The sequence below is a fragment of the Doryrhamphus excisus genome, chromosome 10 (genome assembly GCF_030265055.1).
Source record: "Doryrhamphus excisus isolate RoL2022-K1 chromosome 10, RoL_Dexc_1.0, whole genome shotgun sequence".
Taxonomy (NCBI): domain Eukaryota; kingdom Metazoa; phylum Chordata; class Actinopteri; order Syngnathiformes; family Syngnathidae; genus Doryrhamphus; species Doryrhamphus excisus.
The window spans coordinates 2,856,684-2,877,918 of NC_080475.1; the positions used below are offsets into that span (position 1 = coordinate 2,856,684).

Here is a 21,235-nt window from a genome sequence, read left to right on the forward strand (position 1 = left end):
AGTGCTGCACGGTGGACAAGTGGTTAGCACTCAGGCCACACAGCTCTTAAGACCCGAGTTCAATTCCACCCCCGGCCATCTCTGAGTGGAGTTTGCATGTTTTCCCACGTTCCAAAAACATGCTAGGTTAATTGGCGACTCGAAATTGTCCAAAGTTATGAATGTGAGTGTGAATGGTTGTTTGTCTATATGTGCCCTGTGATTGGCTGGCCACCAGTCCAACATCCTGTTTTCCCAGGACCATGTCCAGGTTCTTGTTTCAGCAAGTGATGAAAATGATGTGCTATATATATCACTATATTGACAGTTACTATGGTACCCATTGGATGGTCATATAACCTTGTACAAAAAATAAAAATAAAAATAAAATTATGAAAGCAGGAAGTGAACAAATGTAACAGTTACTGATTGTAAAAGTACCAGATGGAGGGGTAGGATTTAATAAGCTTTGCTTCCTCCTACTCCTTTATGACATGTGGAACTGTGAACTGATTATGTGATGCATTCAATTGTAATCTGATGCATGTTCAAATGAAATAAAACCATTTCCAATATGAAAGTAAAAAATGCACTCGAGACAAAGAAGTATTTAACAACATAATACACACATTGCAAAGACCTGCCTCCAACAAGTGTATCTATCCAACTATACTGTTTTTGCTATGATTTCTTTCAAAACAAGACTTGCACAGTATTACATATTTGTTTGGATACTATACAGTACAGCTGATAATGTGCCTGGACGCTTGAACGCTTCTGTGCAAAAGGCAATTAGGGCAAGAAAAAAAAAAAAAAAAAAGAAAGAAAACGCACAACCACTTGGAGGCTGTCTGCACAGCTAATTGCATGCACAAAGATGAGTGTTGCCCTGACTGATGGCTCAAGAGAGGAGGTTTGAAAGGTTGAGGCGATGCAGGATGCGTGCACCGTACTGACAGGTCCTCATTAGGGCCAATATCTGTGATCCAAACACTGCATTGTCAAAGCGGCTACCACCAGTCTTTAGGCTTTCTAGGAGCAGTAACGGCAACCTTTTGTGCATACGACTGCACTCGTGAATGGACATTGTGGCGGTTGGGGTAAACGATTGTTTATTCATTAGTTTGAGAATATAACGTCTTTAAAGAGCATTATTGTGCAGTTTAAAACTGTGGTGAATTGCACAAAACGCAGGGGTGGGCAAACTACGGCCCGGGGGGCACATCCGGCCCGCCAAGTTTTTGAATGCGGCCCACCCGTTCTTTCCAAAGTATTTAATTTAAACTTAGTAATGGTTTTATTTCATTTGAATATGAATCAGATTCCAATTGAATGCATCACATAATCAGTTCACAGTTCCACATGTCCAAAAGGAGTAGGAAGAAGCAAAGCTTATTAAATCCTACCCCTCCATCTGGTACTTTTACAATCAGTAACTGTTACATTTGTTCACTTCCTGCTTTCCTAATATAGTTTAATTTTTTTTTTTTAAACTTAACATACAACCTGGCATCATGGCTTGAGCCAACCTTTTGATGGTTTAAGTAGCTGTTTTATCAATTTTATTAATTTTATTATAATATAATATAATATAATATAATATAATATAATATAATATAATATAATATAATATAATATAATATAATATAATATAATATAATATAATATAATATAATATAATAATATGTGCAATTTACTGTTTACGCTGTACATTGTTGTTCATACTTGATGTCATCTATTTATTCTCCACATTATTATTATTATTATTTACTATTATACTGGAGCCAGGCAACAACATTTTGTTGGCAATTTCACTGCTGTGTTATTGTGCAATGACAATAAAGGAAGTCTATCTATCTATCTATCTATAGTCTGCCCCCCCCCCATAAATTTTGTTAAAGCAATGTGGACCCCAAGTCAAAACATTTGCCCACCTGTACTAGCGTATATCAGTATTTCGACATCATGCAGCATAATACTAAATATATTGTATATGCTGGGAAAGGAACCCAAGAAAGAAGATTTATTATTATTGCATTATCCATAAGTCTGGTCTATGTATATTTTATGTGTACTTCGATTCAAGTAAACAAACTCAGAGTCAACCTCGATTGTTTGACAATGGAGGGCAAGAACACAAACTCTAAGTAGTCAAACTCCTGTTTTTGGATATGTTAGCGGTTATGTTTTGAGGCATCATTGATGAACTGCTTTCTACTGTATATTCATCACTGCTTTGAGTGACTGCTGCATGCTTTCCGCCCACACTGCTTAGTGAATAGGTGTGTAAAAAAAAGAGGGGAGCTGTCACTCTGGTGAAGATTTAAAGATGGAACAGAGGTGACCTTTTCCAGTCTTTTTAGTGACAATCTCAGATCAGTGACTGTGTGACCCGGGCATAGTAAATGTGAATATGAATAAAGAATGACATGTGTAAAAGGTCCTATAGGAGACAGCAGAGAATGTTAACTCCACACCCCGAGAACCTGAAGGCACCAGCCATAATTTAATAGACCCAACGTAGGAACCAATAATTAAAATATGTATGAGTTACTTATGTTAATCCCTGAATGGGCTCCTGCTGATAAGAGGAGGAATAATGATCTGTGGAAACTCCACTTCATTTACAGTGGAGGCTTTGACGGAGTATTGTGATGGAAATCAGTGGTGATTTGTGTTAGTGGGAGAACATAGAAGGAGGGGGGTGTCTCCTTGGTGATAATACAATCCCTCCTTCTCTCCCTCCCTCCATCTATCTTTCCTGTCCAGCCTGTCCAGAGTGACGAGGCGGTCCGTGTGCTGGAGTGGGGCCGCTGTGTGTTGGTCCTTCAGAGGATGTCGTCACAGCCACCAGCGAGGGGAGGAGGGAGGGAGGCGGAGGAGGAGGAGGCGAGGAAGAGGAGGTAAAGCCACTCACAAATCCCTGCCTTGCTCGCTTCCACTATTGCTGTCTCCTCCACCGATACCATTCTCTCAGTCAGACATGCTTCCATCACTTCACTCGGGAGCTTTAGTAGACTAGGGACGGGTGGTGGTGGTGGTGGTGGGTGGGGGGGGGCGGCACAGGACTCTGAATGTATGGGTGAAGAGGGCATGCAACAGTAACCACGGTAGCGTTACCGGCGTGATGCTGCGGGATGAGAGGCTGCTGCTGCACGCAGCCTTAGTGGAGCAGGAAGAGGATGAGGAGGACGAAGACGAGGAAGGGTCTGAGAGAACCGGCAGCGGTGACAGCAGCGGGCGGACGGAGCCGCCGACTCTGCCCACGTTCGACGTGCCCTACTTCCGCTACATAGACGACGAGGGCACGGAGGGCGAGGAGGAGTGGAGCAGCAACCGCTCGCTGTCCTCCATGGATGAGGACTCGTCCACTGACTCTGTGCTGTCTGACAGGTACACGGTGGTGTCAGGGACACCTGAGAAGATCCTGGATCACCTGCTGAATGACCTGACGCTGGATGAGGACCCGGTGGCATCACAGGGCAAAGAACCAGGTCGGTGGTATACTAATATTTCTTGGAATAACGACAATGCAACTTTACACGCTGTTTTTCTGTGATGTCATCACTCCGTGGTTGCAAAAAGACGCCCTGTTACGATCCCATGCCATCACCACCACCCCCCCAAAAAAAGGTAGCTTTGAAAAGAAAACAGATACACTGTCCAGGCTGGCATCAAGTACGCTAATAACGCTAATTATGCGACACTGTTGCCAAGGCAGAGGAGACACTGTTGCTAAAGCTTGTATGAGAAATGGTGATTGGAGATGGGAGAGACTACAACAAGAAGGGGGGGTGAGTTCTGGTGAGTCCTTCTCGACTGTGCTTCAGTGGGGAGCCGACGTGATCGCAGTTGATTCCTCATTTTGTTGAGGAAGTGGATGAAATTGATGTGAATGTTGTCTCATGGGGATGCGTTCAACAACAACAACCCGAGTCATGTGCAGCACATTACATGTATACATCGAAAAAATCACTAACCTCTAAGTTCCCTGGTTTTTTATTGTGGAGGAATCATTCAGAGTTGATGATGCAAGCGGTGAAATCAAGGTCTCCGCAGGGAGCGGTGAGGTCCCAAGGTCACAGAGCCCGCACGTCTAGAAAGAGAAGAAGAACTGAGCCTGAAATTGATCTCCACTGAGTCCTGTGCAATGTGCTCGTGATACAGCATGCTGATACATGCCAGGTATCATGCATGATACCTGGCCTGATACCAGACAAACCATGTGATGATCTTATTATCACATACTATTTAATCATGAGCTTATTATCACGTACTATTTAATCAAAAGACCATTTTGTTTCCAGAAAATTCTCAGTTTATTACATGTATTATATCTAAACAGTGTAAACACAATAATTATAACAAAAATATTTCAACAATAATATTTTATCAACAGTCTTATCTTATCAATGTTCCATTAATCAAGTTTGGGTTTTTTGGTGACTGGAGAAGCACTAGGCACTAAGCACTCGTGTGCTGTTCTCTGATTGGTTGTTTCACGGGCACGATACCAGATAATGATAATGTTTATTATCACATACTAACTGTCACTTTTGTTCACTTCCTGCTTTCCTAATCCAATTTTTATTTTTATTTTTATTTTTATTTTTATTTTTATTTTTATTTTTATTTTTATTTTTATTTTTATTTTTATTTTTATTTTTATTTTTATTTTTATTTTTATTTTTATACACATACACCCCGGACTGGTGGCCAGCCAATCACAGGGCACATATAGACAAACAACCATTCACACTCACATTCATACCTATGGACCTATACCTATTTTTTTTTTTACTTAACATACAACCTGGCATCATGGCTTGAGCCAACCTTTTGCTGTTTTATCAATTTTATTAATTTTATTATATTATAATATAATATAATATAATATAATATAATATAATATAATATAATATAATATAATATAATATAATATAATATAATATAATATAATATAATATAATATAATATAATATAATATAATATAATATAATTTACTGTATACGCTGTACATTGTTGTTCATATTTGATGTCTATTTATCTATTTATTCTCCACATTATTATTATTTATTATTATACGGGAGCCAAGCAACGACATTTTGTTGGCAATTTCACTGCTGTATTATTGTGCAATGACAATAAAGGAAGTCTATATCTATGGTCTGGCCCCCCCATAAATTTTGTTAAAACAATGCGGACCACAAGTCAAAACATTTGCCCACCTGTACTAGCGTATATCAGTATTTCGACATCATGCGGCATAATACTAAATATATTGTATATGCTGGGAAGGAACCCAAGAAAGATGTCTTGGGTTCCTGCCAGTATGAGCCAGTATGAGCTGATACTGACACTTGATACCTGGCCTGATACCAGACAAACCATGTGATAACCTATAATTACCATCCATCAATTTCTATATTGTTGACGCCTATCCCGACTGGCTTAGGTCAAAATGCAGACTGCAACCCCCTGCTGGACTGATTGCCAGTCATTCTAAGGCCAATCCCGGATCAGCAGCTACGTGAAACACTACATGACACTCCCAATTACATTTTAGATCCAACTCAGCCCATAATCTCTAAATCCAGTTTATAGCATGTAATGCATGTGATACAGCACTACTGTTGAAGAGTCTAAAGATGTTCCAGCTCAATGGATTTTTAGACTTGCAGCCAATAAGGAACACATTAACATGCTTATTTGGAAGGCTGTGATAATCAATTTTATGTGGACTATTGAAATGGAAAAAAAGGATTAGTCAGCCTGATTCATTTTATGGTGGATTGACAGAGTGGATCAATGAATCCATCATGAATTTCCTCTGAAAGGACAACCACATTTGTTAGGATTTGGCCCAGTGCTGAATGTCTGGGTGCGTAAGACAGCAGAATAGAAATGCAGATTACCCATTGGCAAAGTACTATCACGGTACTACTCAATACATTCTGATGAAAGGGCGCATATAATCCTCTGTGTATTTTAGAGAGATTCAAAAGCTGTGATACTTTTTTTTTGTCTTCTATTTCCACAAAGTCTGCGCTGTGTGTTGGCTCATTTGCATACTAACACTGGATGGTTACTGAGGGGAAATGAAGGAGAGGCGATCTAGGCTATGAAAAAGCATCCAGCACAGCCAAGGAGATGAGCGATGAGTGGATGTGTCAAGCTATTTATTTAGGGGGGCGTTGCCCCCGCCCCGGTGTAGAGCCGTCCCCGGTTGGCATCATACTTTCAGCTGCCGTTAGGTTGAGTTCCCATTATTCGTGACATCTTTGATCTGACATGACATGTGTTGGGACAATTAATAAAAAAAAATGTACTGTACAGGGTGCGCTTCGCCTGCGCCGAGAATAGACCAGTTAGGAGCTGGCAGGTGTTCTGTCATAAAATTGTCACTGCGCCAAAATGAAAATGTGGACACCCCCCCCTGGTGCGCCGGCACGCCCCTCTCGCCACAATCCAGTCTATCAAATTGGCTGAGCACAGTGGTGCGCTGGACCAAATTACCACCACCTGGGGTGCGCCACACTCCATATATCAAATTTTATATATCATTATATATCAAATTACATTTAAAATCAGTTTTGTTTTGTTTTAATGAAATTCTACGATTTACATTGCATCGCGTTTGGTAGAATACTCTATTATGATTATGAGATATAGTGATATAGATCACCACGAAATATGTTCATTCATCAAGAGGCGTGAAATTGTACTGCATTGTTATTCAAACAGGAAGAAATAACAGAACCTCCTGACTTTGCTGTTTGAGTCTTTGCCTGCTATCAATTTCCTTGACCATATTTAATATAATCCATTTACAGGAACACTCGAGCATGTGTAACCTTCATAGGGTCAAAACAAACCCACAAGAAAACACATTAGGATGATCGCTGAGCATGCTCAGATTGTCTCTGCTGTTCAGAGACTTCATCACAGTATGACTTCATCACAACGACTCAACTTACACATTACCACCATTGTCTTATCAACACGTTTACAGCCTTAGATATAGCCAACGTGTGCCATAGAAGATAAAGCCAGTGCAGACTTGTTTGGACTTGCAGGGCTAAAAAGAACCACGGAATCCTCAGTGGACCAAGTGGAAGTCATCATCACAGACATGAAAGACTTTTTCTCGCTTATGGGGCTCTTTTTTTTTTTTTTTTGAAATGTCTCAACTTAATGCATGTAGTCTGCTTCAGGGGTCCAGTATCGGAAAGTACTGTTACACAGTGGAACCCACAATATTCCAAGTCTAATTTCACATTTTCCCATCGGAAATAATGTAAAGTGGAGGCTCAAACCGTTGCCATCATTCATTCATTCATTCATTTTCTACCCCTTTTACCTCACGAGGGTCGCGGGGGTGCTGGAGCCTATCCCAGCTGTCTTCGGGCGAGAGGCGGGGTACACCCTGGACTGGTCGCCAGCCAATCACAGGGCACATATAGACAAACAACCATTCACACTCACATTCATACCTATGGACGATTTGGAGTCGCTAATTAACCTAGCATGTTTTTGGAACGTGGGAAAACATGCAAACTCCACACAGAGATGGCCGAGGGTGGAATTGAACTCGGGTCTTAGAGCTGTGTGGCCTGAGTGCTAACCACTCGAACACCGTGCAGCACTGTTTTCATTCATTCATTAATTTTCTATCGCTTATCCTCACGAGGGTCGTGGGGATGCTTGAGCCTATCCCAGCTGTCTTCGGGCGAGAGGCGGGGTACACCCTGGACTGGTCGCCAATTAACCTAGCATGTTTTTGGAATGTGGGAGGAAACCGGAGTACCTGGAGAATACCCACAGACCCACGCGGGAGAACATGCAAACTCCACACAAAAATGGCTGAGGATGGAATTGAACTCGGGTCTCCTAGCTGTGAGGACTAAACGCTAACCACTCGTCCGCCATGCAGCCCCTGAAAAACATTTTAACATTTTTTTTATTAGAAACTCGTATTAGTACTTGAATTGTATATTTCTTAGCTACCCTTTGTGTGTTAAGTTATCGTGTGATGACTTTAGCGTTCTTTGTAAGATGCCACCGTGAGTCAGAGTGTAATATTGAGTAATGACTTCCCGCAATTTCCACTGGGGTTCATTTGTGATTGGCTTTTGAACGATTAGTAGTATTTCTGAGGTAAAGGCGATTTCATGAGATTTGAACCTACCATGTTTTTGGAATGTGGGAGGAAACCCGGAGTACCCGGAGAAAACCCACGCATGCACGGGGAGAACATGCAAACTCCACACAGAGATGCCCGAGGGTGGAATTGAACCCTGGTCTCCTAGCTGTGAGGTCTGTGCGCTAACCACTAGACCGTTGTGCCGCCCCGTTGCCATCATAATACCATTATTAATTGGTCAGTCGTTCATCAATAAAAACAATAAAAACAAGCTTATTTAAACAAGTTAAAGTTAACAAATTCAGTTAAAAGGTGTCAAGTGATACCACTTCTTTAAAATCGATTGGAAGTTCATTCCAGGAATAACGTGCTGCAATTCTAAAAGCCCCCCCCCCCCCACGCTCAGTGCAAGCTTCAAAGATACCATCTTTATCCTTAATGATGGTCGTCACGTTTCAGCAGCTTGGACTGGGCATACAGCCAAAGTTGATTTCTCCACTGAGCGTCTTACAATGTCTGATTTTCACTTTCAATTTGTTTTACGCGCTGCCTCCGAAAGAGTCCGCCTCACTGCCTCGGCAGACATAATGGAGGTTAAATTTCAATAGAACAGAAGTGCTGTTGCCCTTCCTGTCAGTGTTGAGTGTTTATCTGCTGACTTATTACTCCGTATGCATGTGGGTAGCTAGTTCTTAATTTATGGTAATGTATATACGTCAACAAGAAACACAATAATTAGCGCACAGACTTCACAGCTAGGGGACCCGGGTTCAATTCCACCCTCGGCCATCTCTGTGTGGAGTTTGCATGTTCTCCCCGTGCATGCGTGGGTTTTCTCCGGGTACTCCGGTTTCCTCCCACATTCCAAAAACATGCTACTTGTCAGCTTTGCATGATTAGTATTAATATTTCAACTTTTACTCCATGCATTATGCATTATATTGGAGCAGCCAGACCGGAGCAGGAGGGGATAGAAAAGAAGAGCGAAGAACACAGAGAAGGGAGTGCGCTTATGGCGTATTTACTCATATTCTGTGTACTATATTGGGCTAGGAGACCCGGGTTCAATTGCAGTCTTGCTAGTTCTATTTATAGTAATGTGTACGTCAACAAGAAACACAATAATTAGCGCGCAGACCTCACAGCTAGGAGACCTGGGTTCAATTCCACCCTCGACCATCTCTGTGTGGAGTTTGCATGTTCTCCCCGTGCATGCGTGGGTTTTCTCCGGGTACTCCGGTTTCCTCCCACATTCCAAAAACATGCTAGGTTAATCGGCGACTCCAAATTGTCCATAGGTATGAATGTGAGTGTGAATGGTTGTTTGTCTATATGTGCCCTGTGATTGGCTGGCCACCAGTCCAGGGTGTACCCCGCCTCTCGCTTGAAGACAGCTGGGATAGGCTCCAGCAGCCCCGCGCGACCCTTGTGAGGATAAGCGGCAAAACATGACTGAATGAGTCTACTTGTCAGCTTTGCATGATTAGTATTAATATTTGAACTTTTACTCCATTCATTATGCATTATATTGGAGCAGCCGGACCGGAGCAGGAGGGGATAGAAAAGAAGAGAAAAGAACACAGAAAGGGGAGTGCTTATGGCTTATTTACTCATATTCTGTGTACTATATTGGGCACTATGTACAAGTGTAAAGGTGCAGGGGGTGTTATTTGGTGTCTAAAGAGTGTTAAAAAGAGTTTTTTTTAGAAGGTTGTACAACCATGTTTAGGCAAGTAAAATTGACCTGCAGGCGGCAAATGGCCCCCGGCTGCACTTTGGGTACCTCTAATCTTGCACTGAGTAGCTATGGTTATCATTACACTTTTTAAGCTATCCGTCACTGGTACCCTTTTATGGAGACATTACAAAGACACTATAGGAAAAATAAAACAAAGTTTGATTCCATTCTGAATTGGTGTTGTTCAAATTCGCCGTTTCCACTGCAATGATGTATCTCTGTTTACAGACGCGCTTCTGGACGACTTTCTGTTGACCTACCCGGTGTTCATGTCAACCAGCGATTTATGCCAAGCTCTTCTGGGACAATATCCTTCAGCAACAACAAACAACTCATCGTTCTCACCAGCATCCTTGCTTGCTAACAAGCCTACAGTCAGAATTACACGCCGTCTATTTGAAGTCAGGCTGTGTTGACGCCTTAACCCCTATCTCCACTTATTGCTGCAAACGATGCAGACTGAAAGAGCAAGCCATGGAGGCTCTGGAGAGGAAACAGAAAGTAGTACACCTGGTGTCGCAGTGGATACTGCTCTGCAGGGACTTCCTGAGAGAGGACGAACATGTCAAATTGTTCATGAAGGTAGAGGACGAATGTACAAAAAAAAAAAAAAAAACAGGGCGTACAGGGCGTAACGTAATGAAAATAGACGTTTCCTTCCAGACTTTGTACCGCTACATGGTGGATGACCTTTACGAGCACCCGGCTTTGGAAGGTGATGTGAGAGAGCTGCAGAAGCTCTACCAGTTGCATCGCAGAACGTAAGTATTAATTAAAAAAGGTCATAAATGATAAATTACTACATATATATGAATTATTTGCAAACGGGAGTCACAGTTTTTTGGCTAAGTATGAACCACAGCAGATCTGATTGAAGTCGAGTGTCTTTTCATTGCACAAAGGAAGAGCTTCTTCTCTGCTTGGAGCTTTTTAAAGCGTCTCATCAATGCATCCTTTCAGAGACGGATGAAAAAAAATATAGTCTAAAAGTCGGGGAGCTTTTTATGTTGAATCTTCCAACTATTGGGAATACAGAAACTTTCCAAAGGAAGGACAGGACGTCAGAGAATTGGCTGGAGTTTGTGTATCTTGACAAAAAAAAAGGAAGAAGCTGCACATAAATTAACACCCACGCTGAACTCTGCAGTCTAGTCGGAGCTTCGAAATGGACTCCTGCGCTCAGACGATAAATGCAGTAAAAATATAGTAGTATCAAATTTTTTAGACGTTTTTTTTTCTTGGGGAGATAAAGCTTTTTGATGTCGCCACATTAGATTGCGCGACACAACCAGGTTACTGAAGCAAGACTGCAATTTTTTAGAGCCACATTCTGTCCTTGCAAGATAATAACCAAGCTCATTTTCAGTGGAATCCGCGGCTCATTGCGTCGTCTCATGCTTCTGCATGAAAATATGCAAAGTATTTGACTTTGCTGGACAAATAAACAGGAGCCTATTAATGCGAATACATGTGCAGAAACATACATTCACAAAGGCAGGCGTGTTATATTGTGTCCCTATTTCCTGGGTGTTTTCTTGTAAAAATCGCTATAAATGCAGGCTATATCAAATTCCAGATGAATTAATTGTTAATATGTACAGTATCACATGCACATATTGTAATGGTTTTATTTCATTTGAACATGCATCAGATTACAATTGAATGCATCACATAATCAGTTCACAGTTCCACATGTCCAAAAGGAGTAGGAAGAAGTAACTGTTACATTTGTTCACTTCCTGCTTTCCTAATATAGTTTTTTTAATTAAAAAATATTTTTTAATTAAAAAACAAAAAATAAATAAATATTTTTATTTACAAAAATAAAATAAAAATATATATATATATATATATATTATTTTGATAATTTTTTAATATAGTTTAAAAAAATGTATTTAATTGTATTTATTATTATTTTTTTGTCATGTACCGAAGTATGAGGTGATATGACCATCCAATGACATAATGGGTACCATATAAGTGTCAATATAGTGATATATTTGCGTATTTGTGATTTTAGAAATAAGGAGTTAGTATGTTCTCCGTAGGCGGCATTATGAATTATCCTTACTGGCCTTTTTTGCAGTACATTTAGCGAGTGAAGATTGTTTTTATAGTTATTAGCCCATATTTCCACACAATAAGTAAGATATGGTAGAACCAGAGAGCAATAAAGAGTGTGGAGTGATTTCTGATTGAGAACAAATTTTGCTTTGTTCAATACTGAAATATTTCTGGCCATATTGTGAAAGTGTAGCTGAAAAACATTCTAAATCCTGAGAGTAGTAGCGTAAATTAGCCATTTTTAAGTAATCCGGTTCACTAACAAACAAACAGCTACGGTCCTCCAGGAGCCGGACACATCACCATGTGTGACTCCCCCCCCCCCCCCCCCCCCCTCTTTTCCACTCTCTGTGGACCGCATCCTCCAATCAAGGTCCCCCTGGGGAGGCTCTGACGTGCTGCCAATTAGGAACCAGTGCAAATGATCCGACCTGATGGTTGCCTCATTCCCACTCACTTCCAGAAGCGGACACACCACAATAGCCGCTCATATAAAGCCATGCACTTTGTGTGGGTGTTACTAAGTGACATTCTACACTATTTATGGCCTTTTTTTTTTTTTTTTACAACGAGGCCCATTGGGAGAACAAGATTGGGCTGCTTTGTGCAACAGCGGGAGTGCAAGCTGACTCAATCTAGCTTTTAAGCAAAAAAAGAAAGCCTGTCGTTGGTTTCAAAGAGCTTATAGCGACTGAATTGCATTGCTTCTCTGGTAGAAACTGAAAGACACTGTAATATTTTTTTTATGAGCCCAGGGTGGCTGCTGCTGCCCAGCCGGTGGGTTTTTCTCTCAAGTTTTTGTGCCAACACACCCATTGTGATGCAAAGCACCCTAATAGACACAGGGCTATCCGTCATAGCCGTCCGTCAGCCTGAACCCAGGAGAATATAAACTGAATAAACAAACACATCACACTGACAGCTCGGAAAAAAAAAAAAAAATCTACAAAGCAATCTACTCTCACCTTTTTGACATTGAGTTTAAATAATAACGTAAAGCCAGCACATACCCTTTACTTTGATTATAAACTGCGTGGGATGTGTATTTATGCAAATCAAAAAAAGATCACAAGATCCACTTCAAGGGCTAAATAATATAACATTTTGCGGCTGTGTTGGTGCTTTATTAGTTAATTTATTTTATTTTATTTTTTTCAAACAGCACGGTGGAGGAATATTCCCCGCAAAGAAAGGTGAGTATTTTTTTCTTTTTTTTAAAATAAAATAGGCCAATATGAATACTGTGTACTTACCATTTTGGGTGTTGGAAGATTATGTCTGTACATTTCCTGCCTAGTTCTGTTTTCCAAATCTACGCCTTTTCACTTCCTTCAGAGCAAAGCACTTTTCCACCAATTGAGCCTGAAAGACAACGGCCTCCTGTCCAGGGCCACACAAAGAGAAACAAAGGAAGGTGAGTAGTAACAACGCATGCACCATGAGTAGTATTCTCTGCAGTATCACAATAGGAATTCTTCAGACGGCTGGCAATCTAACATACACGTTCCTGAGTTATGACAGGGCCTCGGGAAAACAATACAAAAAAAAAAACCAGCGGCATGCTGGGAAGGCTCTTGAGGGAAGTGCTAAATTAGTTGATGACGTGCTGGGTTGAAAACACAACACCGCATGTAGTTCCTGGAAAGCAAGTGAGGAAATCCAGCGGACAATTTTAGATTTTATGTCAACCGATTGGGATGTTGCTTGGACAAAGCTCTTAAATGTGCACAAATTGTGACAAGGAACATGTGCCTTAAACGCATCGTTTTGCTTTTAACACACACCAGCCGTAAAGCATTATTAAGTTAACCTTGTATTGATATTAGCGGTGTCACAAGACACGACACGCATGAACATTATTCATTCATTTTCTACCGCTTTTCCTCACGAGGGCCGCGGGGGTGCTGGAGGTACTGGACTGTTTGCCAGCCAATCACAGGGCACATATAGACAAACAACCATTCACACTCACATTCATACCTATGGACAATTTGGAGTCGCCAATTAACCTAGCATGTTTTTGGAATGTGGGAGGAAACCGGAGTACCCGGAGAAAACCCACGCATGCACAGGGAGAACATGCAAACTCCACACAGAAATGGCCGAGGATGGAATTGAACTCGGCTCTCCTAGCTGTGAGGTCTGCGCGCTAACCACTAGCCCGCCGTGCCACCCACATTAACATTATTTTAAAGAAAATATATTGCAATCTAGTAATTTCATTTATACTACGTTACCTTGCACTGCTCAGTGTGCATATGCTACCGGCCCCGCCTCCACCCACCAAGACAAATAGACCGTATGACTGACACTTAACCTATACTGCATATTTTGCAGATGTGGGAGGAAGTAGGAGTAGAAAACCAACACAAGTGAGTGAACAAGACATTAGACCTATATATTAGTTTAGATTAAATCTCCGGATTTGGGATAGGAAGGAATGGGTCATATAAGTTAGTTAGAAGTGTGAAAAAAAACCTTCCCATCATGCATTTTGTCCCCGCAAAACATTCATGTTTTTGGAATGTGGGAGGAAACCGGAGTATCCGGAGAAAACCCACGTATGCACGGGGAGAACATGCAAACTCCACGTAGAGATGGACGAGGATGGAATTGAACTCGGGTCTCCTAGCTGTGAGGTCTAAGCGCTAACCACTTGTCCGCCCCTGCAAAACATTTTAACATTTTTTATTAGAAACTCGTATTAGTACTTGAATTGTATATTTTTTAGTTACCCTTTGAGTGTTAAGTTACTGTGTGATGACTTTAGCGTTCTTTGTAAGATGCCATCGTGAGTGTAATATTGAGTAATGACTGCCAGCAATTTCCACTGGGGTTCATTTGTGATTGGCTCCTGCTAAAGAAAGCGCTAACGAACAGCACAGCCATTGAACAATTAGTAGTATTTCTGAGGTAAAGGCGATTTCATGAGATTTGAACATAGCCATAAAATAGCCGTAATGATGTATAAGCCACAGGGTTCAAAGTCTTAAGAAAAAAAATGGGCGATTATACACAGGAAATGACAGTGCCTATTGTTGTGTCTGTTGTAGTACCGTGTCATGTCTACATTACGATGGACTCTTACCTAAGCATGAGGGCCCAACCTGGGGTTGTGGCTCAGGAGCTGCTGCGGGTGGTGGCTGAGAGGATGGACATCTCCCAGGGGGAACTGGTGCTGGTTGCTGTCACTTATCCCGGAGGTAAACACTTCTGTATAAGGTCACATTTACAAGTGTAAATCCATCCTCGGCAACATTTTATGTCTTCTCAAGGATCAATACTCAGCTCTCGGTATAAGGCAATGCAGTACTACACCACTGTAACCTATAATAAATACTTAATGTGCAGTATATACACTGTCTGACATATATAGTACTTGTATTCTAACCAATAGGTGTTTTTCATGATGACCTGACAAAAGAAGCCTTTGATAGTCCATCAATGCCAAAAAAAAAAACAGTGCCCTGTGGAGTCCCATCTCGTCCATGCTGCTGGACAGATTTCCCCTGATGTCTGGACTTTCTTCTCCTGCAGGCAGACTCCTCCTGCAGCCTCACGACAGAGTTTTCTCTCATTTGCTGCTGCCGGTGGGAAGACTGCATGTATGCAGGAAGGATCTTGGTGAAGTCATGGTAGGAAGACCACCGGCATTCCAGGCATTCATTCATTTTCTACCGCTTATCCTCACGAGGGTCGCGGTGGGTGCTGGAGCCTATCCCAGCTGTCTTCGGGCGAGAGGCGGGGTACACCCTGGACTGGTCGCCACGCAGCCAATCACAGGGCACATATAGACAAAACCATTCACACTCACATTCATACCTATGGACAATTTGGAGTCGCTAATTAACCTAGCATGTTTTTGAAATGTGGGAGGAAACCGGAGTACCCGGAGGAAACCCACACATGCACAGGGAGAGCACACACAGAGATGGGTGGAATTGAACCCGGGTCTCCTCGCCCAATATAGTACACAGAATATGAGTAAATAAGCCATAAGCACTCCCTTCTTTGTGTTCTTTGCTCTTCTTTTCTATCCCCTCCTGCTCCGGTCCGGCTGCTCCAATATAATGCATAATGTATGGAGTAAAAGTTCAAGTCGCCAATTAACCTAGCATGTTTTTGGAATGTGGGAGGAAACCGGAGTACCCGGGGAAAAAAACCCACGCATGCACGGGGAGAATATGCAAACTCCACACAGAGATGGCCGAGGGTGGAATTGAACATTCCAGGCACTTTACTGAAAAAAAAAAAAAGTATTAAGACATTATTTTTTTTCTTTCTATTGATCCTCAGAATCCGCTAACGGAAAACTCCAAACTGCAACAAAGAACTGCTCGCATGCTTAGTTTAAACACTTGGGACGTGGCCGTGGCTCTCAGCAATATTGACTGGTCCATCTTTGACTCCATACATGAGGTGTGTACCACATTTCCTCCATTACTGTGTCAATAATGTGCCTGTATTTCTAAATGACAGTGAGTTTTTTTTAATGCAGCAAGAGCTCATCTACTTCACATTCAGACGTCATAATAGCGGCAGCCACACGGCGGCGCTAGAGCGGTTGCTGCAGCGCTGCAATGAGCTCCAGCTGTGGGTGATGACCGAGGTGCTGCTGTGCACAGGGCTCTGTCAAAGAGTACAACTCATCAAGAAGTTCATCAAAATAGCGGACCAGTAAGCAGCTTACAGCATTTATCTGTATAAGCAAAACAATGGAACCTTGTTTAGCGTCATTCATTTGGAGAAATCATGTGAATCCAATTAATTCCAAAACACATTACCGCTGGCTGTAGTATATTGGGGATGTTCCCCCCTCTAGCGGCGTAGCAGTGAACTGCAGCGGTGTATAATGCTGTTGAGCTGACAAGTGACAACTCTGCATGTCGTTCGGCAGCTGCAAAGCACAGAGGAACCTCCACTGTTTCTTTGCCATCATAATGGGCCTCAACACGGCAGCTGTCAGCCGCCTCAGTCAGACATGGGAGGTAATTATAACGTCTTATCATAATATTGTGTAATATATTTAGTCATATTTTATGGAAGGCCTCACTTTAAAGTGAGGCACACACAGAAATACAGCAGTTACTGGGGAACTAATGAGGAACTAATGAATAGTGGTTCCTCATTAACTACTGTAATTGTATAATTTATATATTGTTTGTATTCATTTATTTATACATTTGTTCCTGCAGAAAATCATACAGCAGTTACTAAGGCATTAAAGAAGAAGAACTAATGACTAAAGCGCATCAATTTAGAGTAGTTACTGGGGAACTAATGAATAGAGTAGTTACTGAGGAACTAAGCGACAGAAAGTTAGAATAGTTACTGAGGCATTAATGAAGAACTAATGACCAAAGCACATCAATTTAGAGTAGTTACTGAGGAACTAATAAACTAATGAGTAGAGTAGTTACTTAGGAACTAAGCGACAGAAAGTTAGAATAGTTACTGAGGCATTAATGAAGAACTAATGACTAAGACACATCCATTTAGAGTAGTTACTGGGGAACTAATGAAGAACTAATAAGTAGAGTAGTTACTGAGGAACTAAGGCACATAATGTTAGACTAGTTACTGAGGAATTAATGAAGAATTAATGACTAAGGCACATCAATTTAGAGTAGTTACTGGGGAACTAATGAGTAGAGTAGTTACTGAGGAACGAAGGCACATAACATTTGAATAGTTACTGAGGCATTAATGAACTAATGACTAAGGCACATCAATTTAGAGTAGTTACTGGAAAGCTAATGAAGATCTCATGAGTAGAGTAGTTACTGAGGAACTAAGGCACAAAGTTAGAATAGTTACAGAGGCATTAATAAAGAACTACTGACTAAGGCACATCAATTTAGAGTGGTTACTGGGGAAGTAATGCAGAACTAATAATGAACTGAGTAGTTACTGCCGAACTAATGAAGAACTAATAAGGAACTAATGAGTAGTTACTGAGGAATTAAGGCACAACGTTAGACTAGTTACTGAGGCATTAATGAAGATCTAATGACTAAGGCACATCAATTTAGAGTAGTTACTGGGGAACTAATGCAGAACTAAGAATGAACTGAGTAGTTACTGACGAACTAATGAAGAACTATTAAGGAACTAATGAGTAGTTACTGAGGAATTAAGGAACATAAAGTTAGAATAGTTACTGAGGCATTAACAAAGAACTAATGACTAAGGCACATACATTTAAAGTAGTTACTGGGGATCTAATGAAGACCTAATAAGGAACTAATGAGTAATTACCAAGAAACTAACGAGTAGTCACCGAGGAACTAACCGAGGACCAAGGCACATACATTTAGAGTAGTTACTGGAGATCTAATAAAAACTAATAAGGAACTAATGAGTTGTTACTGAGGAACTAAGGCACAAAACAGTCACTGAGGAACTAATAACCAAGGCACATACATTTAGAGTAGTTACTGGAGATCTAATAAAAACTAATAAGGAACTAATGAGTAGTTACTGAGGAACTAAGGCACAGAACAGTCACTGAGGAACTAATGACGAAGGCACATACATTTAGAGTAGTTACTGGAGATCTAATAAAAACTAATGAGGAACTAATGAGTAGTTACTGAGGAACTAAGGCACAGAACAATCACTGAAGAACTAATGACAAAGGCACATACATTCAGAGTAGTTACTGGAGATCTAATAAAAACTAATAAGGAACTGGTGAGTAGTTACTGAGGAACTAAGGCACAGAACAGTCACTGAGGAACTAATGACTAAGGCACATACATTTAGTTACTGGAGATCTAATAAAAAACTAATAAGGAACTAATGAGTAGTTACTGAGGAACTAAGGCACAGAACAGTCACTGAAGGCACATACATTTAGAGTAGTTACTGGGGAACAAATAAAGAACTAATGAGGAATGGTTGGCTCCTCATTAACTACTGTAATTGAGTGTACCCTATAGTAAAGGGTTACCTTATAATTGATATATTATTTGTATTCATTCATGTATATACGCATTTCCTGTTCCTGTAGAAAATTCCTGGAAAATTCAAGAAGCTGTTTTCAGAGCTGGAGACCATCACGGTACTCTTAAGCTACTCTCAGTGACTAAACCATTTTTTTTCTGCATAGAAAAAAGCCGAAAGAAACAAACAAAACCTGTTTTCACAGGATCCCTCGCTAAACCATAAGGCCTACAGGGACACCTTCAAGAAGATGAAGGCGCCAAAGATCCCCTTTCTTCCTCTGCTACTTAAAGGTACAGTATACTATTTATTATTATATTTACAGACACAAGTAGAAAACTAACAATGCCTGCAACCTAAATATCTCTTTTTTCCCCCCAGATATCACATTCATTCATGAAGGCAACAAGACTTTTCATGACAATCTGGTTAATTTTGAAAAACTGGTAAGTTACCAAAGAGTCAATATGCTGTGTTTAAAATAAAATATAAATGAAATGATTTTGTTCTTCAGCACATGATAGCAGACACAGTCCGCATCATCAGGCACTGTCAGAAAGATCATTTGGGTAAGTAATTCATACTGTGCCTTAGAAGATAAAGTCAGCTTCTGCACAGTGATTCATTGTTCCATGTTCTCCCAGGTAACGGCATCACCCAGAAGAGCGGTACAGATGTACGTGCTTATATGGATTACCTTCACATCATCGACAATCAGCAGACCCTGTTTGAACTGTCACACAGGCTGGAGCCGCGACCTTGAGATGAAGGACATCTTACTGTAGCCTACTGACTCTTCCAACAACTCAGGGCCGTGTCAGCAATCCATGGTCTTGCACCTGGACGACCACTAGAGGAAGCTGCTGGTCAATCAGGAAATTATTATCAGTGACATAGAGAGAAAAAATGACAGCATTGTTTTTTTTTTTTTTTACAACATATATTTTTGTAAAGAGTCACCATGTTTGTATTATTTTGCTGCATTTCTCATTGACAATGTGTACTCTGCTGGTGGTAGTTACTCTTACGTCCACCAGGTGGCAGCATTTAGCACACATTCGAATGAGTCTCTTCTGCGGAAGTTTAGACTACACTTGACTGACAGCTACAAGTTAATATATATATTTAAAAAATACATCAAAAATAAACATTTTGTTTGGCGTATCACTGATGTTCGCCATTCACCGGCAGGCACAGAACGGAACATGACCCCCCCTGTAGACACATGAATTCATTAAGATGGCAGAATGGCAATGCAAATTTAACCAAAGAGTATTTTAGTAAAGAAATCTTAATCTTAAATTGAGCATAATCTGTATCCATAGTGTTTATATTGTGGAACAATTACTGTACAAACCCAAGCACGTATTTTACGTATCGACGTCAATCAATGAAGATGATCATTTTTGGACCGATTGTGTGATCTTTCATACCGATGTGAAGCACTACAGTGGTTAGGAAGCACTGTCAGAAAATGATTAACACAATTTAGTGCAGGAAATTATCATAAGGGGGAAAAAGTACAAACGACAGGAATCGTTGCAGGTCAAAGGTCATGTATGTTAGTACCAAAAACCAACAATTCCCATTTAAATAAACGCTGCGGACAATCAAAATAATGTAGCAGCAAGACACACTCGACCATATCAGTCTATTTACTAATTTTGTTTCATAATGGCATTCCTATTAAGAAGCATCAGCAGATGTACAGGTATATTCTAGTATGGTGTATGGATAATTATAGAAAATAATAGAAAAACTTCAAGTTGTTGCTGCTGCCGTAAATCTAGATTATTTTAGGTAAAAGCGTCATAGAATGTGTATTATATTTATTTGTATAGTTTTAATCATGACAATGGGAGTATGATTCTGCCAACAAAGTGTTAACAATGTTTTCTTTCTATTTATGCTGTATTGATAAAAAAAAAATGTGTGCATATTCTCGATAAAATTTCAGAATCATTATCCTCATTCTCTCCATGTTTTTGTGAGTGCTGTCGGAGTGACATGGCAAACGGTGAATTGACACAGTGTCCACGTAATAAAATATTTTGCATCAAAATGAGCTTCTTACTGTCAAATGTGACTTTTTTTGTGTTCTAGAATTATTATTGTGTGGTCTTATTATGTCATGTGATGTATAAAAACAGGGAAGGACTTACCATGAGGCAAACACAGGCAACTTTTTTTTCTTGAATTTGGTGGTCGAGTGGTTTGCGCGAAGGCCACACAGCAAGAAGACCGGCGTTCGATTCCACCCTTGGGCATCTCTGTGTGGAGTTTGCATGTTCTCCCCGTGCATGCGTGGGTTTTCTCCGGGTACTCCGGTTTCCTCCCACATTCCAAAAACATGCTAGGTTAATTGG

At 40.7% G+C, this 21,235-nt stretch overlaps 1 protein-coding gene across 2 annotated transcripts in view; it reads left to right on the forward strand.

The window, feature by feature from the left end:
- LOC131137291 (rap guanine nucleotide exchange factor 5-like) overlaps window positions 1-20,920 on the forward strand; it is a 25,647-nt gene extending 4,727 nt beyond the window's left edge. The window contains exons 2-18 of one of the 2 annotated variants that reach the window (XM_058085034.1): window positions 2,749-2,882; window positions 3,373-3,473; window positions 10,089-10,167; window positions 10,298-10,442; window positions 10,524-10,621; window positions 13,087-13,117; window positions 13,260-13,338; window positions 14,978-15,127; window positions 15,462-15,559; window positions 16,221-16,343; window positions 16,423-16,601; window positions 16,822-16,912; window positions 18,937-18,987; window positions 19,075-19,162; window positions 19,251-19,315; window positions 19,384-19,438; window positions 19,514-20,920. In XM_058085034.1, the coding sequence (XP_057941017.1) occupies window positions 2,749-2,882; window positions 3,373-3,473; window positions 10,089-10,167; window positions 10,298-10,442; window positions 10,524-10,621; window positions 13,087-13,117; window positions 13,260-13,338; window positions 14,978-15,127; window positions 15,462-15,559; window positions 16,221-16,343; window positions 16,423-16,601; window positions 16,822-16,912; window positions 18,937-18,987; window positions 19,075-19,162; window positions 19,251-19,315; window positions 19,384-19,438; window positions 19,514-19,632 (1,686 nt within the window). In that variant the 3' untranslated portion in view covers window positions 19,633-20,920. The remainder of the gene's footprint in view (window positions 1-2,748; window positions 2,883-3,372; window positions 3,474-10,088; window positions 10,168-10,297; window positions 10,443-10,523; window positions 10,622-13,086; window positions 13,118-13,259; window positions 13,339-14,977; window positions 15,128-15,461; window positions 15,560-16,220; window positions 16,344-16,422; window positions 16,602-16,821; window positions 16,913-18,936; window positions 18,988-19,074; window positions 19,163-19,250; window positions 19,316-19,383; window positions 19,439-19,513) is intronic. The other variant, XM_058085037.1, reaches the window with a different exon arrangement.
- The last annotated feature ends 315 nt before the right edge of the window (window positions 20,921-21,235 follow it).